We start from the raw sequence: 24,971 nt of genomic DNA, 5'->3' as shown, positions 1-24,971 counted from the left end.
CGGTTTCCTCCCACAGTCCAAAGATGTGCAGGGTCAGGTGAATTGGCCATACTAAATTGCCCGTAGTGTTAGGTAAGGGGTAAATGTAGGAGTATGGGGTGGGTTTCGCTTCGGCGGGTCGGTGTGGACTTGTTGGGCCGAAGGGCCGGTTTCCACACTGTAATCTAATCTAATCTAATCTAATCTTTTATCTTAGCCTGCTTGGCACACCCTCCTCATTCCTGAAGAAGGGCTTATGCCCAAAACGTCGATTCTCCTGCTCCTTGGATGCTGCCTGACCTGCTGCGCTTTTCCAGCAACACATTTTCCAGCTCCACTCATCCAACTGTTTACATTCATCTGCAGCCTTTTTAACTGCTTACCCTTGTCCCTAACTTTGTACTGTCAACAAACTTGAAATACATTACACTCAATCCCATCTTCCAAATCAGCTGAGGTCTACATACTGATCCTTGCAGTTACCTGCTAGTTACAGATCACCAAGTTGAAAATGCCTTGTTTGTTCCCACTTCTTTGTGTCCATTAAACAATTATTAATCCATGCTAATCCATCCAAACTGATGAGCCCCAATTTTGTGATAATCTCCTGTGTGGAACCTGATTGAATTATTTTTGAAAATCCAAATATGTTATTTCCGCGAGATCCCCTGTAGCCTTCCAATTGGTTAAATCTTCAAAATCCTCCAACATATTTAGCAAAGAAAACTCCTTTTCACAAATTTGTATTTACTCCTCTTAATCACAGCACAGTATAACTTTCCAACTGCTAACAACATCCTTAATAACAGATTCTAGCATTTTGTTGACTCAGGATATCAGACTGACTGGCACACATTCTCCATTTTCTCCCTTCCACCTTAAATCTTAAATAGCAGGGACATGATCACTACCCTCCAAACTCTGGAAACTGTCTGAGATCTAAGAAATTCCGGAAAAATAAGACTAATAAATCTACTACCTTTACAGCTTTCTCTTAAAATTCCAGAACTCATATAAGCAGTCAGGTCGAGGAGATTTGTAGCACTTAGGCCCATAAATACCTGCATTAATTCTTCAGCTATACTGACTTTAGGTTGCAGAATGTAGACTGTACAGCACAGGAACAGGTTCTTCGGCCCACAATATTGTGCCAAACACGATGCCAAATTAAATTAAGCCCTTCTGCTTGCCCTTGATCCATATCCCTTCATTCATTGCATATTCATGTGCTTTTCTAAAAATCCCTTAAATACCCCTATCATATTTGCCTCCACCACAACGTCTGGTAGCACGTTCCAGACTCTACCACTCTGAATAAAAAAACCTGCCGCTCACATCTCCTTCGAACTTGCTCCCTCTCATCTTAAATGCATGCCCCTAGTATTAGACATTTCAACTCTGGGAAAAAGATTCTGACCGTCAACCCTGTCTATACATTTCATAATTTTATAGACTTCTATCAAATCTCCCCTCAGCCACCACCACTCTAGAGGAAACAACCCAAGTTTGTCCATCCTCCCCTTATAGCTCATACTCTCTAATCCAGGCAGCACCTTCTCTCCTTCACCCTTTCCAGAGCCTCCACATCCTTCCTGTCAATTGGCGACCAGGTTTGAATGCAATACTCTAAGTGTGGCCCAATCAAGATCTTCTCAACCTGCGAGATAACATCCTGATTCTTGTACTCAATTCCCTGACCAATAAAAACAAGCATATGCCTTCTTTATCATCCCATCAACTTGCATGGCAACTTTCAGGAAAGTATGATCTTGAACTCCAAGGTCATTCTGTATATCAATGTTGTTCAGGGTCCTGCCATTAACTGTGTACTTTTCTTTCACAGTTGATCTCCCAAAATGCAGCACCTCACACTTAACTGGATTAAACTCCATCTGCCATTTATCCGCCCATATCTGCAATTGAGCTATATCTTACTGTATTCTTTGACTGCCTTCTACACTATCCACAACTTCACTGATCGGTGCATCGTCTGCAAACTTACTAACCCACACATCTACATTTTCATTATGTTGCTTATACATATCACAAACAGCAGAGATCCCAGTCTGGATCCCTGCGGAACACCAATAGTCACAGACCTCCAGCCAGAAAAACAGCCTTCCACCACTACCCTCAGTCTTCTATGGGCAAGTCAATTCAGAATCTAAGTAGTGAAGTCATTGTGCATCCCGTACACCTTAAACACTGGAAGAGCTACCATGTTGAAAGTCATACAAAAATCCATGCAGACAACATCCACTGCTCTACCCTCATCAATCACCTTCATCACTTCCTCAAATAGTTCAATCAAGGTAGTAAGACATGACCTACCCCACACAAAGCCATGCTGGCTGTCCCTAATTAAGCCTTGAGGAGAAAGTGAGGTCTGCAGATGCTGGAGATCAGAGCTGAAAATGTGTTGCTGGAAAAGCGCAGCAGGTCAGGCAGCATCCAGGGAACAGGAGAATCGACGTTTCGGGCATAAGCCCTTCTTCCTGAAGAAGGGCTTATGCCCGAAACGTCGATTCTCCTGTTCCCTGGATGCTGCCTGACCTGCTGCGCTTTTCCAGCAACACATTTTCAGCCCTAATTAAGCCTTGCTTTTCCAAATGTACATGTACATCCTATCCCTAAGAATTCTCTCCAAGAGCATTCCCAAACGCTGAAGTTGAGGCTCACCAGTCTATAGTTTTCTGGATTACCCCCATTTCCCTTCTTGAACACAGGCACAACATTAGCCACTTTCCAATCCTCTGAAACCTTTCCAGTGGCTAGCGAGCATACAAAGCTCTTGGTCAAAATGTCCTCTCTTGCCTCTCTCAATAACCTGGGGTAGATACCATCAAGCCCCAGGACTTATCCACCTTAATGCTCTTCAAGAGCCCCTCAACCAATTCTTTCTTCATCACAAAATGCCCTAGCATATTAGCGTGCTCCACACAAATCTCATTATCTTCCATATCCTTCTCCTGGGTGAATGCCGACATTAGATTACTTACAGTGTGGAAACAGGCCCTTCGGCCCAACAAGTCCACACCGACCCGTCGAAGCGTAACCCACCCATTCCCGTACATTTACCCCTTTACCTAACACTACGGGCAATTTAGCATGGCCAATTCACCTGACGTGCACATCTTTGGACTGTGGGAGGAAACCGGAGCACCCGGAGGAAACCCACGCAGACACGGAGAGAATGTGCAAACTCCACACAGTCAGCCTGAGTCGGGAATTGAACCCGGGTCTCTGGCGCCGTGAGGCAGCAGTGCTAACCACTGTGCCACCGTGCCGCCCACAAAGCTCTTGGTCAAAATGTCCTCTCTTGCCTCTCTCAATAACCTGGGGTAGATACCATCAAGCCCCAGGACTTATCCACCTTAATGCTCTTCAAGAGCCCCTCAACCAATTCTTTCTTCATCACAAAATGCCCTAGCATATTTAGGATCTCATCCACATCCTCTGCCTCTAAGCACAGGGTTCCTCTTTTATCCTCAAGTGGTACTACCTTCTCCCAAGCTATCTTTGTGTTTTTAAAATGTATGCATAGAATACGTTGGAATTCTCTTTAACCCTACTTTCCAAGGTCATTTCATGGCCCCTTCTTGATCTCCTCATTCCCTCCTTGAGTCATTTCCTGCTTTCTTTATATTCTTCATAAGCCCTGTCCAATTGTAGCTTCTTTTTTTCCTTTTGACTAAATTCACAATCTCCCTCGTTACCGAAGGGTCCCTTACCTTGCCATTCTTGTTCTTCCTCCTTACTAGAACATGCTGGTCCTGAACTCCCATCAGCATGTCTTTAAACAATTCCCATATGTCCAATAGGGACTTGCCTGATAACAGCTCCTCCAAATTCACACTCTGCAGTTCCTGCCTAATACTGATGCAATTTGCCCTTTCCCAATTTAGTATCTTGCCACAACATCCTGACTTATTTATAGTTATCTTAAAACTTAAGTTCCTCATTCTAACTAGCTGGCTTCCACCATCTTAAGAATTTCTTTGGTATCTTCAGCAAGTGAAAGCAAATATAAGGTACTTCTTTAAGGTCCCTGTCATTTCTTTTACCCTCAATTTCCCTGAACATAAAACAACCCAACTTTAACAGTGAATAAAACATGAAAGAGAATTATTTAACTTACTTTCATGTAATTGTGATGTAGTCTCATATCATCTAAAGGCATTTAGTTCAGCCATGCTCTAATGCAATAAACATTCCCTGAAGTTTCACTTCATCAACATTTCTTTTCATCCAGCTGACTAATCACATTGTCAGTTTGATAGTTTCTGCTTCAATGTTAAAAGTTAATTCAAATTAACTGAAAACTTCACAACTGCCTCTGCAAAGAACTTCTTTCCTGTTCTCTGTTCAAAGTTGCCAATGTAACCTTGTACTCAAGTTTCTATTGTTATGGTCCCTTGTAAAACCATAACATTTACAAGAGCCTGATGGGGGACAAGTGACATTTTTAAACTCAAAGCAGATCAAGTTTGAAAACACAAGATACTTACTATGAGAGTAAAGCCACAAGGTTCTATAGTTCTGAACAAATATAAACATTACTGTACAATCATATATAGACACATACACACACAAACATGTACAAATATATAAGTTAGCAGGAGTAGGTCAGGCGACACCTAAAAATCTTTTTTTTTCGGCTCGTCTGATTATTCCACATTCCTCCTATGTCAACAAACATACACTCCCTTGTATATCAAGAACTTGTTTACCTTTTTCTTTCAAGGTGTCTGCTTCCACTTTTGAGGAAGGGAGATCCAAACATTCTCAACCCTCAGAGAAATTCTAATTTTAGTCTTAAAAGGTTGATGTTTAAACAGACATCTTTAATGATACATGAAATAACTGCAATGTGGTCAGCCAGCTCGGAGTCAATCCTCAACTGAGGAGATTCTAATCTCCTGGTTTTTTTTATTTTATTAATCTTCTGGTTAGAATGAGGTTCTTGATTGGGGTTGTTAACCTGGGCCAATGAGGTCAACCTGGTCCCAATCACTACATCCCTTCCCCTTAGGTCCAGGGATATAGGCCTTGTCTTTCACTTATAAGTGCTTCTGCGTTGCTTTTGCCCCAGGTCTGGTTCCTCTGACTCGGAATCATGACATAAGTGGTGTGCACTGGATCATGGCCCATCTCTTGCACCTGAATGTCCCAGAAGAGTCTCCTCCTCTTCTTCCAGTCGCAACAGTATCAAAGCAACATCTATTTCACACTCTCCAGTTTCCTTGACAATGGATGGAGGGAGAGCACTTGTGGTTTTGGCCAGACATTCAGGCTGTTGTGAGGGGCCAGGTTTGCTCCTGCCCCATTCGCGAGGTAATGGCTTTCAGGTGATCCACGTGTTTGTTCTGGACTGAATCACCTACCCGAACTTTGTAAGTCACAGGACTGACATTATGTCTCTCTTGCATCATACCCATGCAGGTTCATTTCGGGATTCTGGCACCAAACGCAGGTTTAATCTAGTGCAGAATCTTCTCCCCATCAGCAACTTCACTGGAGCTATCCGTTACTGCACGTAGGGTACTCCCGTTATCAACAGGAGCCAGGACAGTTTGATCCCAATTGACACAATAGGCTGTTTCTTTAAGCCTGCCTTTAACGTTTGGACAGGTCTTTCTGTTAGGTCGTTGGACGACAGTTGGTGTGCAGCTGTCCTTCTGTGCCAAATGCCATTGTACTTTAGTCAAATTTAAATTCCTTGCTGGTAAATGACGTCCCATTGTCTGTGACCAGTATTTCAGGGAGCCTGTGTGCTGCGACTGATATTCACAGCTTCTCAATTGTCATCTGAGTTTGCTGAACAAACTTTGTGCACATCCAACCACATTGAATGGATGTCCACAATGACCAGGAACATTGAGCCCACAAAAGGACCAGCACGATCGGCATGCAACCAAATCCAGGGAATCTGACCATTCCCATGAATGTGGGGGTGCTACTGGTGGCAATTTTTACCCTTGTTGGCACTCTGGGCACTGTCCCACTATTGCAGCTATGTCAGCATTCAGTCCTGGCCAACAGAAATGCCTCTTGCCAACATCTTTATCTTGTAAACCCTGGAGGAGTTTGGCCAGTATCTGGTGGTGACTTTCACTCGGGATAATCAAGCTTGCTCACCACAGTAATATGCAGTCCTCCGTCCTGTGATCTGGTCTCGCCAGTTCCAAAAAGGTTTCAATCCAAGTTGCAATGGCCCTTCTGTTTCCCCCATTACCACCAGCTGTTTCGGTTTCACTAGGACAGGATCTTTTTGTATCCACAGTCGGATATCATCCATCGTGACTGGAAGGGTGTCTGGAAAGTTTAAAATCAAATCAGACACTTCCGGGGCGGCACCAATATGCCACTGGGAGGCGACTCAAGGCATCAGCATTAGACGCTTGGCTTCTGGGACAGTGGAGAAAGTGAGGTCTGCAGACGCTGGAGATCAAAGCTGAAACTTTATTGCTGGAACAGCACAGCAGGTCAGACAGCATCTAGGGAAAAGGAGATTCGACGTTTCGTGCACATGCCCTTCCTGAGGAAGGGCATGTGCCCGAAACGTCGAATCTCCTTTTCCCTAGATGCTGTCTGACCTGCTGTGCTGTTCCAGCAATAAAGTTTCAGTTCTGGGACAGTGTCCTAGTTGGTACTTGTACGTGCTGGGAATAAGGGCCCAACAGTGAATTCTACCAGAAGGTACGGGTGGTATCACCTTGTATTCCTTCAGTACCTCGCACCAAAGTTTGTGATCGGTGACTACGACAAATTTTCATTGGTGGAACTTCCTCACACCAAATATCGGGCAGCCTAATGGCTCAGTGATGAGCACTGCTGCCTCACAGTGCCTGGGACCTGGATTCAATTTGAGCCTAGGGCAACTGTCTATGTGGGGTCTGCATATTCTCCACATGTTTACATGGGTGTCCTCTGAGAGCTTCAGTTTTTGCAGATACATTCCAATTTGTTCAAAAAGAGCACAATCTGTAGGCAGTCAGTCAATGTGGCATTTTATAAATTCCTACTTTGAAAATAAAACCAGTCTGATTCCAGATTGAGACACAAACAGACTCAAAACAATGCCTCACACCTAAAATACATTGTCTGACCTGAGATGTCACCTCTTATATACTGATAAAACCTTAAGCTACCTTGGGAAAGTGACTTGAAAGAAATTCTGGGATTTATATAATATTCAGTCAAGAACCTGCATCTCCACTAAAGGATTAAAGACTTAATAGCCAACTCGGTTTGTTCAATGCATTTGCATAAGTTATATGATCCTTTGACCTTTTACTTATAAAATCTGTGTCCGATGTATTCTCGCGGATACAGGTCCAGTGCTGGTCAGAGAAGGCAGGGGATCAACTGAAGTGATGTCTGGAATCAAATGATTGGTGCTACTGGTGGCAACTTTTGCCCTTGTTGGCACTCTGAGCACTGTCCCACTCAAACAGTCCACAGGTACCTTGGATGAGTACGCCACCACCGTCACAGACTTTATCAGCAAGTGTGTGGAGGACTGCATATCGAGGAAGTCAATCTGGGTGTTTCCCCAACAGAAAACCCTGGATGAATCAGGACATACAGAACCTGCTAAAAACCAGGTGTGAGGCCTTCTGTTCAGGCGACCCACTCAAATATAAGGAATCCAAGTATGACCTTCGCAGAGCCATTAAGACAACCAAGGATCAATACCAATCCAAACTAGAGACCCAGACAGACCCCAGCGATGATGGCAAAGGCTGAATGACATCATATGTTCTAAAAAGAGACAGTGCAAGATAGCAGACGATGACACATCCCTTCCAGATAATCTCAACGCCTTCGATACACACCTCGAGCAGAATTTTGGTGGAGTGGTATCACCTACTCCGACGAGTCCTGACCAAACTAGCCCAACAGTCAGATCAGTTTTCCTTCATGTGAATTCAAGGAAAGCGATGGGACCAAACGGAGTACCAGGCCATGCACTCGGAGCATGCACAGATCAACTAGCAGAGGTCTTCTCTGACATCTTCAACCTCTCCCTGCAGCAGGTCACTGTTCCTGCCTGTTTCAAGAGGGCCAACATCATAAAAAGGCTCGCACAGCTTGTCTCAATGACTATCGCCCAATGGCCCTAACTTCGGTGGTCATGAAGTGCTTTGAAAGGCTGGTCATGGCATTAATCAATTCCAGCCTCCCCACTACTCTAGATCCACTCCAATTTGCCTATTGGACCAACAGATCCATGTCAGATGCCATATCACTTGCCCTTCACTCCTCCCTTAAATCTTGACACCAAGAACAGCAACGTAAGAATCCTACTCATAGACTACAGTTCAGCCTTCAACACTATTATCCCCTCGAGACTGATTACTAAACTTATGATCTTGGACTAAGCCCCACTCTCTGCAACTGGATTCTCAGTTTCCTGACCCACAGGTCACAATCATTGAAGACTGGGGACAATATTTCATCCTCACTAACACTCAACACTGGAGCTCCCCCAGGAGTGCACACTCAGCCCCCTACTGTACTCACTGTATACCCATGACTGTGTCGCCAAATACCAGAATAATGCCATTTACAAGTTCGCTGATGACACCACCATAGTCGGTCGAATTTCAGATGGCGACAAAACAGACTACAGATGGGAGGTGGAAGACCTGGAAAAATTGTGCACTGAGAACAACCCAGTCTCAATGCCAGCAAAACCAATGAACTCATTATTGACTTTGAGGGATGTTACTCATGCCCGCCCCCTACACATTAACAGCACAGAGGTGAAACGGGGTGGAGAGTGTCAAGCTCCTGGGAATGGTTATCCACAACAAGCTTTCTTGGACTCTTCATGTGGACGCACTGGTTACAAAAGCTCAACAACATCTCTTCTTCCTCAGGCAGCTGAGAAAATTTGGCATGACGGCGAACACCCTTGTCAAGTTTTATAGGTGCGCCATCAAGAGCATTCTGTCTGGATGTATCACTACCTGGTATGGCAATTCAAGATCGGAGACAGTTACAGAGAGTGGTGAACTCAGCCCAGAGAATCATAAGGGTCAACCTCCGATCCACAGAATCCATCAACCAGGCCCGCTGGCAAGGAAAGGATGCCAGCATTCTCAAAGATCCATCCCACCCTATCGAGGAGAAGGTACTGAAGCCTGAACACACGCACCAGCCGGTTTTGAAACAGTTTCTACCCTACTGTTCTTAGGGTACTGAATGGATTCACAAACTCTTAACATTCATAAGTTCCTGTGTTTTTGATTTTGACATAGTTTACCTATTATTTACTTATCTATGCTACTTAACTCTGTGATCTGCCTGTATTGCTCGCAAAACAAAGCTTTTCACTGTGCCTTGGTAAACTTGACAATAAATTCAATTCAATTCTCTCTCACCAGCTGCTTGAGGGAGGCGTGGGGTCTGAAAGGTTGCAGTTTCAATTAAACCTGTTGGAATATAACGCGGTGTCATGTGATTTTTGACTGGGTCAATTGCACATGTCTTCACAACACTTCCAGGCATTGAATTCATGCATTAAATACTTGCAGTGTGAAAAAGTGCTGCTTTCATATTACCTTTGTGCCATTTGCACACTACTTTAAATCTGTGTCCCCTTATTCTTTTTCCACGTATAAGTGGGAACAGTTTCTCCCTGTCCAGCCTGCTCACAATTTTGTAAACTTTATTAAATCTCCTTTCAGCCTTCTTGTCTCCAGGGAGAACAGTTCAAACGTCTTCAATCTATCCTTAGAATTGAAAATTCTCATTCCTGAACGATTCTTGTAAACCATTTCTGCATTCATTCCTATACATTTACATCTTTCCTATGTACACATAGGAATGTACACAGTAATGCAGCTGAGTTGAAAAGTGTGGAGGTGTAAAAGCACAGCAGGTCAGGCAGCATCCGAGGAGCAGGAGAATCGTCGTTTCGGGCATAAATCCTTCAACATTCCTGATGAAGGGCTTATGCCCGAAACATTGATTCTCCTGCTCCTCGGATGCTGCCTGACCTGCTATGCTTTTCCAGGACCACACTTTTCAACTCTGATCTCCAGCACCTGCAGTCCTCACTTTCTCCTAGTAATGCAGTGGAGGTCTAACAAGTGTCTGGAACAACTTCAACATCACCTTCTTGTTCTGCTCTTGTACTCTATGGTGCTATTAATAAAGCCAAAGACACTGTATGCTTTACTAACCGCTATTTCTAACTGACCTTCAAGATCACAACATATGCACCCAGGTCATTCTGCTCCTCTACCCTCTTCAGAATTGTATCCCTATTGACTTTCAATGACGTTCTTAACAAAATGCACCACCCCACATTTCTCTGCATCAGTCCAAATGGCGCAGAGTGAAGGAGAGTGAACCTGGGTGTAAACAGTGGCAGCAGGATAAATACCTGAGCAACAGGGTCTGGACCGAGGACAGTTCAAGCAGTGACAGCAGCAACACAGCAAAAGATAGCAAACCTTGGGGTGAGCAGCAGCATTATGGATCTGAAGCCAGGGGCAGAGCGTCACCAGAAGTGACATCATGACTCGAAAAATGACATAAGCTTGGTTGCTTAGGAACCAGGTTTAAAAATTGAGTGAGTAGTGTTTGGAGAGAGATAAAGTACATTTTGTAGTTGTGATCTCCTGGGAACAGAGAGTGGGAGTGAGAAACTGGAGTTTGGTGACGAGTGGATAAACTTGTGCAATCAGTTCCTCGATTATGATTTGCAGTTGATAAGGTTGATTTAGTTGAGAAGGTTCACAGTAACAAGGGAATTTAACCCCTGTAATATGTGAGAAATCAGAGACACTTCCAGTGTTCATGGTGACTATGTATGCAACAAGTGTGTTCAGCTGCAGCTTTTGATTTTCCACATGGAGTGCCTGGAGCTGCAGCAGACCTCACTATGAAGACAGTACATTTAGCAAGCTGGTCACACAACCAGTAATGGCTATTCAGACAAGGAGTTAGGTGACCGTAGAATCATAGAATCCCTACAGTGCAGAAAGAGATCATTTGGCACATGGAGTATGCACCAACCCTCCAAAGAAAACCATCCAATCCAGATCCACCCCATCCCCATAACCCCAATTTACCATGGTAATCTACCTCACCTGCACACATCTGAACACTAGAGTGCAATTTTAGCACAGCCATTTCATCTAATCTGCACACCTTCGGACTGGGAGAGAAAACAAGAACACCCAGAGGAACCCATACAAACATGGAGAACTTGCAAACTTAATTCCCGCTGCCACTCTCCCGGCAACGTGGCAATCATTTGTCTCCTCCACTGTTGGAGTGAGGCCAAACAGAAACTGGAGGAACAATACCTTATATTTCACCTGGGAAGCTTACAGCCTGCTGGCCTCAAGATTGATTTCACCAGCTTCAAAATCCCTCCTCCCCCTAGCCTTATCCCATGTCTAGCCCCACCCCTCCTTGTTACCTCCCTGACCTGACTTAACCTTGTGGGCGGCACGGTGGCACAGTGGTTAGCACTGCTGCCTCACAGCGCTAGAGACCCGGGTTCAATTCCCGCCTCAGGCGACTGACTGTGTGGAGTTTGCACGTTCTCCCCGTGTCTGCGTGGGTTTCCTCCGGGTGCTCCGGTTTCCTCCCACAGTCCAAAGATGTGCAGGTCAGGTGAATTGGCCATGCTAAATTGCCCGTAGTGTTAGGTAAGGGGTAAATGTAGGGGTATGGGTGGGTTACGCTTTGGCGGGTCGGTGTGGACTTGTTGGGCCGAAGGGCCTGTTTCCACACTGTAATGTAATCTAATCTAATCTAATGTAATCTAATCTAAAACCTGTCCATCTTCCTACTCACCTAACCGCTCCACTCTTCCCACTGACCAATCACAACAACCTCCTAATGCATCCACCTATCACCATCCCTCCTACCCTTACCACTAGCCCCACCACCCCTCCTCTATATACTTCTGGACTCCTACCCCCCCCCCCCCCCCCCCCAGTTCAGGCAAAGGGTTTCGGTCTGAAACGTTGTCTTGCCTGCTCCTCAGATGCTTTCTGATCTGGTGTGCTTTTCCAGCTTCACATCTACAAACTCCACACAAAGTCACCCATGGCTGGAATTGAACCTGGATCCCTGGCACTGTGAGGAAGTCGTGACCAACAGGAAGACAATTAAGCATGCGCTGTCAGTGCATGAGTCCCCTGCGGCCATTCTCCTATTGAATACGTATTTTTTTTGGATATTGTTGGCAGAGAAGACATGGCCTCTTAGGGGAAGCAGCAGCAGCAGCCACCAAATCATTGGCATCACGACTGGCACTGCCATACAGCAGGGAGGGTCGAATTTTGGATAAATGGTAGTGACAGGGAACTCTACTGTCATAGGCACAAAAAGACATTCCTGTGGCCGTGCACAAGACTTCAGGATACCAAGTTGCCTTCTTGTTGCAGGGTTAAGGATGCATCTGAGTGGGTACAAGATATTCCTAAGGAGGAAGCTGAACAGCCAGAGGTTGTGGCATATATTGGTATCAATGACATAGGCAGAGAGAGAGATGAGGTCCTGCAAAGGGAGTTGAGCGGGTTAGTTAGATACTTGAAAAGCATGACCTCTAGAACTGTAATCTCAGGATTAGTTCCTGTGCTACGTGCCGAGAGGGTAAGGAATACGAAGAAAGCTAAATATGTGGGTAAAGAGCTGGTGCAGATGGGAGGGCTTCAGGTATGTGGATCATTGGGATATTTTCCAAGTCAAGTGGGACCTGTACAAGGAGGACAGGTTGCAACAAAACTGGAGGAGCACCAAAATCCTTGCAGGGAGATTTGCTTGTGCCATAAAGTGATGTGGCGGGGGCACGGGAGCCAGAGCAGTAGGTCAGCAACTAAAATGTCCAAGGACGAGTCAGAGACCAAGGCCAGTAAGACTAAAGGGAATAAAAGACAGTGGGAGATTACTGAATTTGGCAGGATTGCCAGTCTGAGGTGTATTTATTTAAATGTAAGGAATATGACAGTTAAGGCAGATAGACTGGGCTTGAATTAATACATATAACTATGATGATGTAGCTGATGTTACATTGTCTTGGTTGAAAGAGAGACAATACTTGCAGCTTAATATTCTAAGATTTACATATTTCAGACAAGATAGAGAGGGATGTAAGAGTTTCGGGATATGTGTTACTCATAATGGAGAAAATCACAGCTCTACTGAGGAAGGACACCTTGGGGGTCTCATCTAGCAAGGCCACATGGTAGAGGTCAGGAATATGAGGGGGTGCAATCACTTTTGATGGGGGAGAAGGATGGAAATTTGTTATGTGTCCAGGGATAATTTCTAAAACAATATGTAAGTTGTCTAACTAGGGGAGGGGCCACATTAGGCTGAGTTTTGAGGAATCAACCTGGTCAGGTGATCAAAGTTTTAGTGAGAGAGCATTTGAGGAACAGTGGCCATAATCCTGAGAGTTTTAGTTCCTTATGGGTAAGGATAAGAGGAGTCCTCGGGTGAAAGTACTAAACTGGGGAAAGGCTTACTACCAGAATATTGAACAGCAACTGCGAAATGTAGACTAGGGTAAACGTTTGAGAGTTAATCCACATCTGGCATGTGGGAATGTTTTAAAGGACAGTGGATTAGAGTTCAGGACTAGCAATGCACCTATGAAAATGAAGGATAAGAATGGCAAGATTCAGGAACCTTGAATGACAACAAAAATTGAGAACTTAGACAAAATTGAAAACAGAAAAAGGGGACATACGTAAAGTTTAGGAAACTGAAGACAAACAAAGCCCTCAAAGAATACAAAGTTAGGAGGAAATAACACAAACAAACAATTGGGGGGGGGGGGGGAGTGAAAAGGGGCCATGAAGTGTTTTTGACAGACAAGATTAACGAAAATCCCAAGACATTTTATATACATATTAGCAGCAAAAGAGTAGCTAAGGAAAATGTTGGTCTATTCAAGGACAAAGGAGAGAATTTATACATGGAGGAAAGCTTTGCACCGGTTCATAAAAGAGAAGAAATGATGGATGGTGAGCCTCAAGAGGGCTATGTTGACATTCTAAGACATATCAACATTAAAAAAGCTGGTGGTGTTGGGGTATTTTGAAAAACACTACGATAGTCAAGTCCCCAGGACTTGATGGGATCTATTCCAGAAAACTAAGGGTGGCAGGTGAGGAAATTGGTGGGGCCTTGTATGAAATTTTTGTATGCTCTTTAGTCACAGGACAAGTCTCAAAGGACTGGAGAATAGCCAATGTTGTTCCTTTGTTTAAGAAGGGAAACAGGGATAATCTGGGAAATTACAGGTTTGCTAGCCTTACATCAATGCTAGCGAAATTACTGTAGAAGGTTCTGAGGGTTTGGGTTTTTTCACATTTGGAAAAATATGGACTTTTTAGCAATAGGCAGAATGACATTGTGCAGGGAAAGTCGTGTCTCATAAATTTAAATTGAGTTTTTTGAGGAAGTGACAAAGATGATTGATAATGGCAGTGTGGTAGATGTTGTCTATGTGGACTCTAGCAATGCCTTTGACAAGGTCCCTCATGGCAGTCTAATACAAAAGGTGGAGTCACATGTGATACATAGTGAGCTGGTGAGGTGGCTACAGAACTGGCTGAGTCAGAGGACAAAGTAGTGATGGAAGGGTGTTTTTAAGGAGAAAGTGAGGTCTGCAGATGCTGGAGATCAGAGCTGAAAATGTGTTGCTGGAAAAGCACAGCAGGTCAGGCAGCATCCAGGGAACAGGAGAATCGACGTTTCGGGCATAAGCCCTTCTTCAGGAATGTTTTTAAGACTAGAGATCTGTGACCAGTGCTGTTTCGCAGGAATCAGTGCTGGGACCGCTATTTTTGTAATGTAGAAAAATCATTTGGAGGAGAACGTAGGTAGCTTGATTCATAAGTTTGCGAACAATACAAAGATTGGGGCAGCTGTGGATAGTGAGGAGGATTACCAGGGGATTCAGCAGAATATAGAAAGCCTGAAGACTTCGGTGGAGAAATAGTAGGTGGTAATTAGTCTGGAAAAATGCAAAGTAATGCAGTTTGGAAGATCGAATGTGGGAGGAAAGTATACAGTTAATGGCAGAACTCTTAGTAGCATCAACATAGAGGGATTTAGATGTACAGGTCCACAGTTCACAAGCGAATAAGGTGGTCAAGGCAGCATATGGTATGCTCACCTTCATCTGCTGGGGTACGAAGTATACAAATTGCCAACTGTAAGCAGCGGGAATGAAATCAAATAAATTCCAGCCAACACAGTCTCAAAGGACTGGAGAATAGCCAATGTTGTTCCTTTGTTTAAGAAGGGCAACAAGGATAATCCGGGAAATTACAGATCTGCGAGCCTTACATCAATGGTAGCAAAATTACTGTAAAAGGTAGTGAGGGATTGGATTTTTTCACATTTGGAAAAATATGGACTTTTTAGCAATAGGCAGAATGGCTTTGCACATGGAAGGTCGGGTCTCACAAATTTAAATTGAGTTTTTTGAGGAAGCGACAAAGACAATTGATAATGGCAGTGTGGTAAATGTTGTCTATGTGGAAAACAACTAGGTGAAAGAGACAAGATTAGAGCAGTGCTGGAAAAGCACAGGTCATGCAATATCCGAGGAGCAGGAAAATTGATGTTTCAGACAGGAGTCCTTCATCAGGAATGAGGCTGGGAGCCTCCGGGGTGGAGAGATAAATGGGAGGGGATTGGGGCTGGAAAGAAGGTAGCTAAGAGCGCAATAGGTGGATCGAGGTGAGGATAAAGGTGATAGGTTGGTGAGAAGGAAGATTGGCAGGTAGGACAGGTCATGAGGATGGTGCTGAGCTGGAAGGTTGGAACTGGGGTAAGGTGGGGGGGGTGGAAATGAGGAAACTGGTGAAGCCCACAATGATGCCCTAGAGTTGAAGTGTTCCAAAGTGGAAGATGAGGCATTCTTCCTCCAGGCGTCAAGTGGTAAGGTAGTGGCGATGGAGGAGGCCCAGGACCTGTATGTCCTCGGCAGAGTGGGAGGGGGAGTGGATTTTCCTGCTCCTCAGATGCTGCCTGACCTGCTGTGCTTTTCCAGCACCACTCTAATGTTGTCTATGTGTACTCTAGCAATGCCTTTGACAAGGTCCCTCATGGCAGTCTAATACAAAAGGTGAAGTCACATGTGATACATTATGAGCTGGTGAGGTAGCTATAGAACTAGCTTAGTCAGAGGACAAAGTAGTGATGGAAGAGGCTTTTAAGACTGGAGATATGTGACCAGTGCTGGGACTGCTATTTTTGTAATGTAGAAAAATGATCTGGAGGAGAATGTTGGTGGTTTGATTCATAGGTTTGCGAACAATACAAAGATTGGAGCATCTCTGGATAGTGAGGAGGATTACCAGGGGATTCAGCAGAATGTAGAAAGGCTGAAGACTTCGGAGGAGAAATGGAAGATGGGGTTTAATCCGGACAAATGCAAAATGATGCAGTTTAGAAGATCTAATGCAGGAAGAAAGTATATACAGTAAATGGCAGAACCCTTAGTAGCATCAGCATACAGAGAGATTTAGATGCACAGGTCCATAGTTCACAAGTGGATAAGGTGGTCAAGGCAGCATATAGTGTGCTTGCCTTCATCTTTGGAGTATAAACTGTACAAATTGCCAAACGTAAGCAGCGGGAACAAAATCAAATAAATTCCAGCTGACACTGTACAACAGCGCTTCACAGGAGGCTCCAAAGCACTGATGTCACCTAGAAAGGGGACGAAACATCTGCAAACCAACTTTCCAGCTTGGCGAACACACCTACAACTGCAACCGGCACCCAAGCTACAAATCTTTATATAAACCTTGAATGTCATGTTGCAGTTTTATAGAATTTTACTTAGGCCACATTTGGACTATTGTATTCAATTCTGGTCACCACTTACCAGAAGGATGTGGAGGTTTTGAAGAAGTGGCTCAGTGGTTAGCACTGCTGCCTCACAGCACCAGGGACCTGGGTTTGATTCCAGCCTCGGGCGACAGTCTGTGTGGAGTTTGCACATTCTCCCAGTATCTGCGTGGGTTTATTCCGTCTGCTCCGGTTTCCTCCCACAGTCCAAAGATGTTAGGTGAATTGGTCATGCTAAATTGCCCGTAGAGTTAGGTGCATTAGTTAAGGGGAATGGGTCTGGGTGGGTTAGTTTTCGGAGGGTCGGTGTGGACTGGTTGGGCTGCTTCTGCACTGTAGGTAATCTAATCTAATCTAATCTAATACAGAACATTACAGCACAGTATAGGCCCTTTGGCCCTCGATATTTTACCGACCTGTGAAACCAATCTGAAGCCCATCTAACCTACACTATTCCATTTTCGTCCATTTGTTCAAAGTTTGTTAGAAGATTTGTAGCTCGGGTGCTCGTTGTTGTGGTTCTGTTCGCCGAGCTGGGAATTTGTGTTGCAGATGTTTCGTCCCCTGTCTAGGTGACATCCTCAGTGCTTGGGAGCCTCCTGTGAAGCGCTTCTGTGATCTTTCCTCCGGCATTTATAGTGGTTTGTCTCTGCCGCTTCCGGTTGTCAGTTCCAGCTGTCCATTGCAGTGGTCGGTATATTGGGTCCAGGTCGATGTGCTTATTGATTGAATCTGTGGATGCGAACACTCATCCACAGATTCAATCAATAAGCACATCGACCTGGACCCAATATACCGACCACTGCAATGGACAGCTGGAACTGACAACTGGAAGCGGCAGAGACAAACTACTATAAATGCCGGAGGAAACATCAAAGAAGCGCTTCACAGGAGGCTCCCAAGCACTGAGGATGTCACCTAGACAGGGGACGAAACATCTGCAACACAAATTCCCAGCTCGGCGAACAGAACCACAACGTCCATATGTCTATCCAATGATAATTTAAATGCTTTAAAGTTGGCAAGTTTACTACTGTTGCAGCAGTGCGTTCCACACCCCTACTACTCTTTGAGTAAAGCACCTACCTCTGACATCTGTCCTATATCTATCGCCCCTCAATTTAAAGCTATGTCCCTTCATGTTAGCCATCACCATCCAAAGAAAAAGGCTCTCACTGTCCACCCTATCTAACCCTTTGATTATCTTATATGTCTCAATTAAGTCACCTCTCAACCTTCTCTCTAATGAAAACAGCCTCAAGTCCCTCAGCCTTTCTTCATTAGACCGTCCCTCCATACCAGGCAACATTCTAGTAAATCTCGTCTGAACCCTTTCCAAAGCTTCCATATCCTTCCTATAATGTGTTAAACAGGACTTACACAATATTCCAAGTGCAGCTGCACCAGAGTTTTGTACAGCTGCAGCATGACCACATGGTTCTGTCAAATGTTGGGAAAATTAAAATCTCCCATCACCACCACCCTGTCACCTCTACATCTTTCCACAATCTGTTCACCTAATTGTTCTTCTACCTCATGCTCACTGTTGGGAGGCCTGTAATACAGCCCCAACAATGTAACTGCACCCTTCTTATTTCTCAGCTCCACCCATAATGCCTGACTCCTCAAGCTCTCCATAATGTCCTCCTTTAGCACATCCATTATGTCATCCCTGACCAGCAAAGCAACTCCACCACCCCCCACCCTTTTACTCCTCCCTTTCCTGTCTGAAGCATCTATATCCTGGCACATTTAGTTGCCAATCATGCCCTTTCTTCAACCAAGTCTCTGTGATTGCAGTAACGTCATACTCCCAGGCATCAATCCAAGCCCTAAGTTCATCTGCCTTACCCACTATACTTCTTGCACTTTAGGCCACCAGTTCTTTTGCGTTCATCTGCTCTCTGCCTACTCATCCCCTTATTAATGCTATCTTCATGATACTTAGTCTCCAGTTTCCACCTCGCTGTCTACTTGCCTTCTCTTCTGGTTTCCAGCAACATTAGTTTAAAACCACCCCAGCAGCAGTAGCAAAAACTCCAGTCTTGTTCAGATTTAGACTGTCCATTTTGTAATCGTCCCATCTTCCCCAAGTCCAACAAATCTGAACCCTCCTTCCTACACCATCCCTCAAGCCATGTGTTCATCATGCCTATTTTTTTCACTTCTACGCTGGCTACCTTTGAGATCCTCCTTTTTAACTTCTCTCCTAGCTCCCTGAATTCTGCTTTCAAGACCTCATCTCATTTTTTACTTATATCACTGGTGCCTATATGCACCAAGACAACTGGCTGTTCACCCTCCCCTTTTAGAATGCTCTGCAGCCGATCGGTGACACCCCTAACCCGAGCACCTGGGAGGCAACATACCATTCAGGAGTCTCGTTTTCAGCCACAGAATCGCCTATCTACTCCCCTCACAATAGAATCCCCTATGACTATGGCCCTACGAGTCTTTTTCCCGCCCTTCTGAACAGCAGTGCCCGCCACGGTGCCATGATCCTGGCAACTGCTGCCCTCCCCTGGTGAGCCATCTCCCCCAACAGTACAGAAAATGGAGGGAGATGACCACAGGGGCTACCTGCACTGCCTTCTTACTCTTTTTCTGCCTTTTGGTCACCCATTCACTGTCTCCCTCAGCAATTCTAACCTGCAGTGTGACCAGTTCACTAAACGTGCTATCCATGACTTCCTCAGCATCACAGATGCTCCACAATGAGTCCATCTGCAGCTTCAGAGCCATCATGCGGTCAAACAAGAGCTGCAGCTGGACACACTTCTTGCAAGTATAAGAATCAGGAATGTCAGCCACGTTCCTGAGCTCCCACATCAAGCAAGAGGCACATGTCACAGGTCTGACCTGTGCAATACTTCCTTTGCTCTTCTATGCTCTTTCAACTTTATCTATCCACCCAATTCCCCAGTTTGTCAATGTCCTTTTTTGGAGTTCCACACTGCCCTCGTCAGTTTACAGTTCACCTAAGTTTCTTGTCATCTTGCAAACTCTGAATCTGACCCCACCAAGATCAGATCAATAACATATCATGAAAAGGGTTTCAATACTGACCCCTGAGGAACTTCATCACAAACCTTCTACCTGCCCAAATGTACTCATTGACCATTACTTTTTGCTTCCTATCACTCAGCCAATTTTCTATTTATGCAGCTGCATGCTACATCAGTTGTACTTATACACAACCATGGATGGACTATACATGTATGTTGCTCTGGGCAACACATGATAATAAGAATGTGGCAACATAGAAGGTAGTAAAGCGATTCACAAAGGTGATGCCTAAACTGAGATCACATATTTATCAGGAAAGGCACGAGAGACCAAGATGTGATCCAGAGGCTTCTACATCAGCACAAAAGTTTGAAAGGTAAAGTAGAGAAAAGCATGCTTTCATTCGTTGGGGAGTCTATAACTTAAGGCAAGAAATATAAAATATCATGAATTAATTCAAAAGGAAATTCAGGATAACCTTCTTTATTCACAGAATGTAACTCACAACCACAGAGGTAAATGGATAGACATATTTAAAGAAAAGCTGAAAAAATAAAGGTTAAAAAAAATTCAAAGGATAAGCAGATAGGATTAGAAAAAGAGTGAAAGGAGAAGCATAAATGACAGGATAGATCAATTGGTCGCAGTGGGCTGTTTCCGAGTTTTACACTTTATGTAATTTTCAAACTATGTTACAAGTGCAGATTGCAAATAATTAAACCTCCAGTGTTCAGCCAAAGAAGGAAGCAAAAATCCTGAAAAAAGTTTAATGCAACGTCATTTTTAAATTTCATTCTGACGAAGCATTAACTCTGCTTCTCACTTCTGAGATGCTGATAGACATGTGTATTTACAACATTCTCTGTGTTTACTAAAAACCAGAGTCAGGTTGATGCAAGAAACCTGTTTGAAATAGAACAGAAGCAAAATGCAGCTGCATGAAGAAGCAGTTTCATGTTGTGTATGCAATGAAATTACTGCTTCTGTCTTTGTCCATGAAACCAGTCTCACTTTCATGTGACAACTTGATTTAAAATGATTTAAATCCATTCATGCTTGGTACTGACAGTCAGAACTGAAATAAAAATATAACAACCAAAAATCTTCATTTTAACAGATCTATACTCATTTGTAATTGCTTAATTATATACAATTGGAATTAGTGATAAAAATAGAATAAAAAGCAACTCCAGTTATCCCAGTATTTGATTAAATATGTAAAGGCAAATTATTTGCAAATTTATAGAAGCATTAAGTAATTACTAATTTCAACTTCTGCTGAATCCTAACCATACCACTCTCCATCTATTGTTAAGTCCTCTATAGGATATTATTATTTTTCCATTAAATTCCAGTGAACGCATCACCGGAGGTTCATTGTGCCAATATGAGTATTGCGACAATTCCCAGGGCTGTACCTGATTATGGCCAAATTATGGCATGCAACTCAAACCAAAAGAAGCCCCACTATAAAGCTAACTCATTTCCAAAGTACCTCATCTGCAATAAAGTTTCAAGTAAGAAGTTTTAAATAAGTCTTGAGGCTGCAATGCCCCAAGATTAATTTCAATAGAGTACATAAACTTAAGATTATTTGGAAAAGCATAACTTGATTACAGGTAGTCGGTATGGCTCTGTGAGGGGCAGGTCATACTTCACAAGCCTTATTGAATTCTTTGAGGATGTGACAAAACACATTGATAAAGGTAGAGCAATGGATGTGGTATGTGGATTTTAGCATGGTGTTTGATAAGGTTCCCAACAGTAGGCTCATTCAGAAGAGGAGGAGGCATGCGATATACGGAAATCTGACTCTCTGGATACAGACTTGGCTGGCCCATAGAAGACAGAGGGTGGTAGTAGATAGAAAGTAGTCAGCCTGGAGTTCAGTGACGTATGGTGTCCCACAGGAATCTATTCTGGGACATCTGCTCTTTGTGATTTTTTATAAATGACTTGGGTGAGGAAGGGGAAGAGTAGATTAGTAAGTTTGCCGATAACGCAAAGGTTGGTGGAATTGTGGATAGTGTGGAGGGATATTGTAGATTTCAATGGGACATTGACAGATTGCAGAACTGGGCTGAGAAGAGGCAGATGGAGTTCAACCTGGAAAAGTGCAAAGTGGTTAATTTTGAAAGGTCAAATTTGAATGCAGATTACAGGGTTAAAAGGCAGGATTCTTGGCAGTGTGGAGGAACAGAGGGATCTTGGGGTCCACATCCATTAATCCCTCAAAGTTGCCACCCAAGCTGATGGCGTATGGTGTGTTTCATTAGCAGGGGGATTGAGTTTAAGAGGGTTGAGGTTATGCTGCAGCTGTATAAAGCCCTGGTTAGACCACATTTGGAATATTGTGTTCGGTCCTGGTCACCACATTGTAGAAAGGATGTGAAAGCTTTACAGAGGTTACCATGACGCTGCCTGAACTGGAAGGCATGTCTTATGAAGCAAGGTTGAGGGAGCTAGGATTTTCTCATTGGAGCGAAGGAGGATGAGAAATGACTTGACAGAGGTGTACAAGATGATGACAGGCATAGAGTGGATAGCCAGAGACTTTTTCCCAGGGTGGAACTGGCAATCACAAGGGGGCATAATTTTAAGGCGATTGGAGCAAGATTTACTGGACATGTCAAAAGGTAGGTGTGTGGTAGTAGTAGAGTCAGATACGTTAGGGACATTTAAGCAACTCTTGGATAGGCACATGGGTGATAGTGAAATGAAGAGTATGTAGGTTAGTTTGATCTTAGAGTAGGATAAAGGTCGGCACAACATCGAGGGCCAACAGGTCTGTGCTGTGCTGTACTGTTCTATGTTTTTACCAAAATAATCTAGTGCATTGAAATAGAACTATGCAGGATTGAAAAAAAGCATAGCAGTACTCAAACTTAAAATTCTTGCTGATAAAAAGCAGTCCAAATGTTGCAGTCCCAATAATTGTGAATACAAAGATATTAGTTGTTAATGAGAGCTACAGAAACACAGCTTGGGCTGACTAGCCTGCACTTACCCCAATACTTATGCTGGGGTATTTACAACTGCACAATCCATTAAGCCTGTTAAGGAATGCTGTACTTTCAATTAACAAAAATGCCTAACACACGTATATCCTCGAAATCACCCCCACCCACCCTATCTCACTCTTGAATACAAGAAACAAACCACTAAATGTTTACCAAGATAAATCTAACACAATTTGAAACATAATATTCTCTCAGACTCGCTGAAAAAAATACAAACCTAAAGAACAGGTAACATTTGTTGATGACTGGCCTGGATTAGTCTGACTGGCCTAAAATTTAAATAAGATGCAAATGACACTTAACAGAAATCAAAAGTTTATAAAAATAATTTAACATATATAGCAAAGTTTGCTTTTGGTTACATGGGTCTCTGAGCAGTCCTGGAGTAGTGGGAAGAAGTTCAAACTCAGTTACCAAAATTTGTGTATTCTTAGTTTTAATTATTCCATTATTGGAGATGCTAATAGGAAGACACCGATTCTCTACGGAATTGAAAAAAAATGTATCAGCAATCAATTCATTTAAGTCTCATGCAGTTGTATCTATGTAAAACAAAGCCTGACAATACAAGCTAATAAGTGCTAGCAATTTTAAAGCTACACAAGTGCTGAGCAATTGCCATCTCCAAGAAGAAACAATCCAACTATCCCTGGACATTCAATGACATTACTTTTGCTCAATCCCCCATTATCATCCTGGAAATATCACTGATGAGAAACTGAACTGAATCAGCTGAATAAAATTTGGGATTACTAGAGCAGATCAAAAGACTGCAAATTCTGTGATGAATAACTCACTTCTTGATTGGTGCTGTCAACAATGTACAAGATACAAGTCAGAAGTATCATGAAGCATTCTGTGCTTGCTGGATGGGTGCAGCTCCAACAAACAGTCAAGTTTGCCACCATCCAGACAAAGCAACATGCCTGATTGGTATTCCATCCACCTCCCCAATCACCACTGCCCAGTAGCAACATTATGTACTACATGGCAGTAATTCACCAAAGTCCCTCAAAGATCCCTTCTAACTCATCACCACTAACACTTGGAAAGGACACATGCGGCAGAGACCATTGGACCCTTGAACACCACTACCTACACGTTCCCCACGAAGTCACTCATCAGCCGAAGTTGGAAATGTATCATCATTCCTTTGCTTGCACTGAGTCAAAATCCTGGGACTCCCTAACTAACAGCACCGTGGACATAAACACACTGCAGGGACTGGGGGGCAGTTCAAAAAAATGGCTCAACACCGATGTTCTCTCTCAGCTGCATACACATCTGTCCCTATGCTCCATGCACAATATTTGACATGCAGATGCTGATGACAGTATTGACTTCCAGTTCCAGAAGTTGCTGCCTCACATGGACCTTGGAGGTCTGTGCAGCTGAAAATAAAATTAGAAGGAATATTGCTCACCAACATCTTCTCAAGGTCAATTAGGAAATAGGCAATAATATTGGCTGGACAGCAATGCCTACATCTTAAAAAAACAAATGGAAACCAAAAAATTGCATCAACTATCGGCCAGTTATTCAACAAGATAATGAAGTTTCAATTGTATCTTCTTTCAATGCAAAGTGTCAGGTATTGCAGCATTTAAGAGGGTAAAACAGTAAAAGTTAAACCGCCGAAGAAATGTTGTGAGTTATTTCTATCCTGAAATTATTTTTAAAAGTGTATTATTGAAAAAGACATGCCTCGTCACACAGTTCCCCAATACAATTACAAACCTCACATTCGCTGATTTAATTTAACTTTACCTCATTCAACACTACACAGAGAACTACTTCCTCTCCCGCCCTTGGCAATGCATTGTTAGAGTAGGTTTAATTATATTTTGCATCTATATATTGCACATTTGCTTTCCAAAGTAATTCAGCAATAATTTAGTAACACAAGCAGTTTGCACCTTATCTTTTACAAAACCAACAATAGGAATGGCGTAAAGAGTAATTACCCCCTCTGGAATAGGTCCACATTGTAAAATTTGTGTAACTCCACTGAAAATTCCACTGTTGCTTGTACCTCGGTCATCTTTTTACTTTAGAAAGGTGCAAAACTTTTAGGTCGCTACCATCATTACCTATAAAAATAATATTAAAGGTTGTCAATATCAA

At 43.4% G+C, this 24,971-nt stretch overlaps 1 protein-coding gene across 5 annotated transcripts in view; it reads right to left on the bottom strand.

Annotated features, from left to right (window-relative positions):
• fam135a (family with sequence similarity 135 member A) overlaps nt 1-24,971 on the bottom strand; it is a 310,864-nt gene that overhangs the window by 241,648 nt on the left and 44,245 nt on the right. For 4 of the 5 annotated variants that reach the window (XM_043681729.1, XM_043681723.1, XM_043681738.1 and 1 more), the window contains one exon: nt 24,812-24,937. The exons of the other annotated variant lie outside the window; for it this stretch is intronic. In XM_043681729.1, coding sequence (XP_043537664.1) covers nt 24,812-24,888 — 77 coding nt within the window. In that variant the 5' untranslated portion in view covers nt 24,889-24,937. The remainder of the gene's footprint in view (nt 1-24,811; nt 24,938-24,971) is intronic. 5 annotated transcript variants of the gene reach the window in all.

This window comes from Chiloscyllium plagiosum, chromosome 3 (assembly GCF_004010195.1).
Source record: "Chiloscyllium plagiosum isolate BGI_BamShark_2017 chromosome 3, ASM401019v2, whole genome shotgun sequence".
Classification (NCBI taxonomy): Eukaryota; Metazoa; Chordata; class Chondrichthyes; order Orectolobiformes; family Hemiscylliidae; genus Chiloscyllium; species Chiloscyllium plagiosum.
The sequence above is the reverse complement of the archived record's forward strand: the minus strand, read 5'-3'. Positions and strand labels throughout refer to the sequence as shown.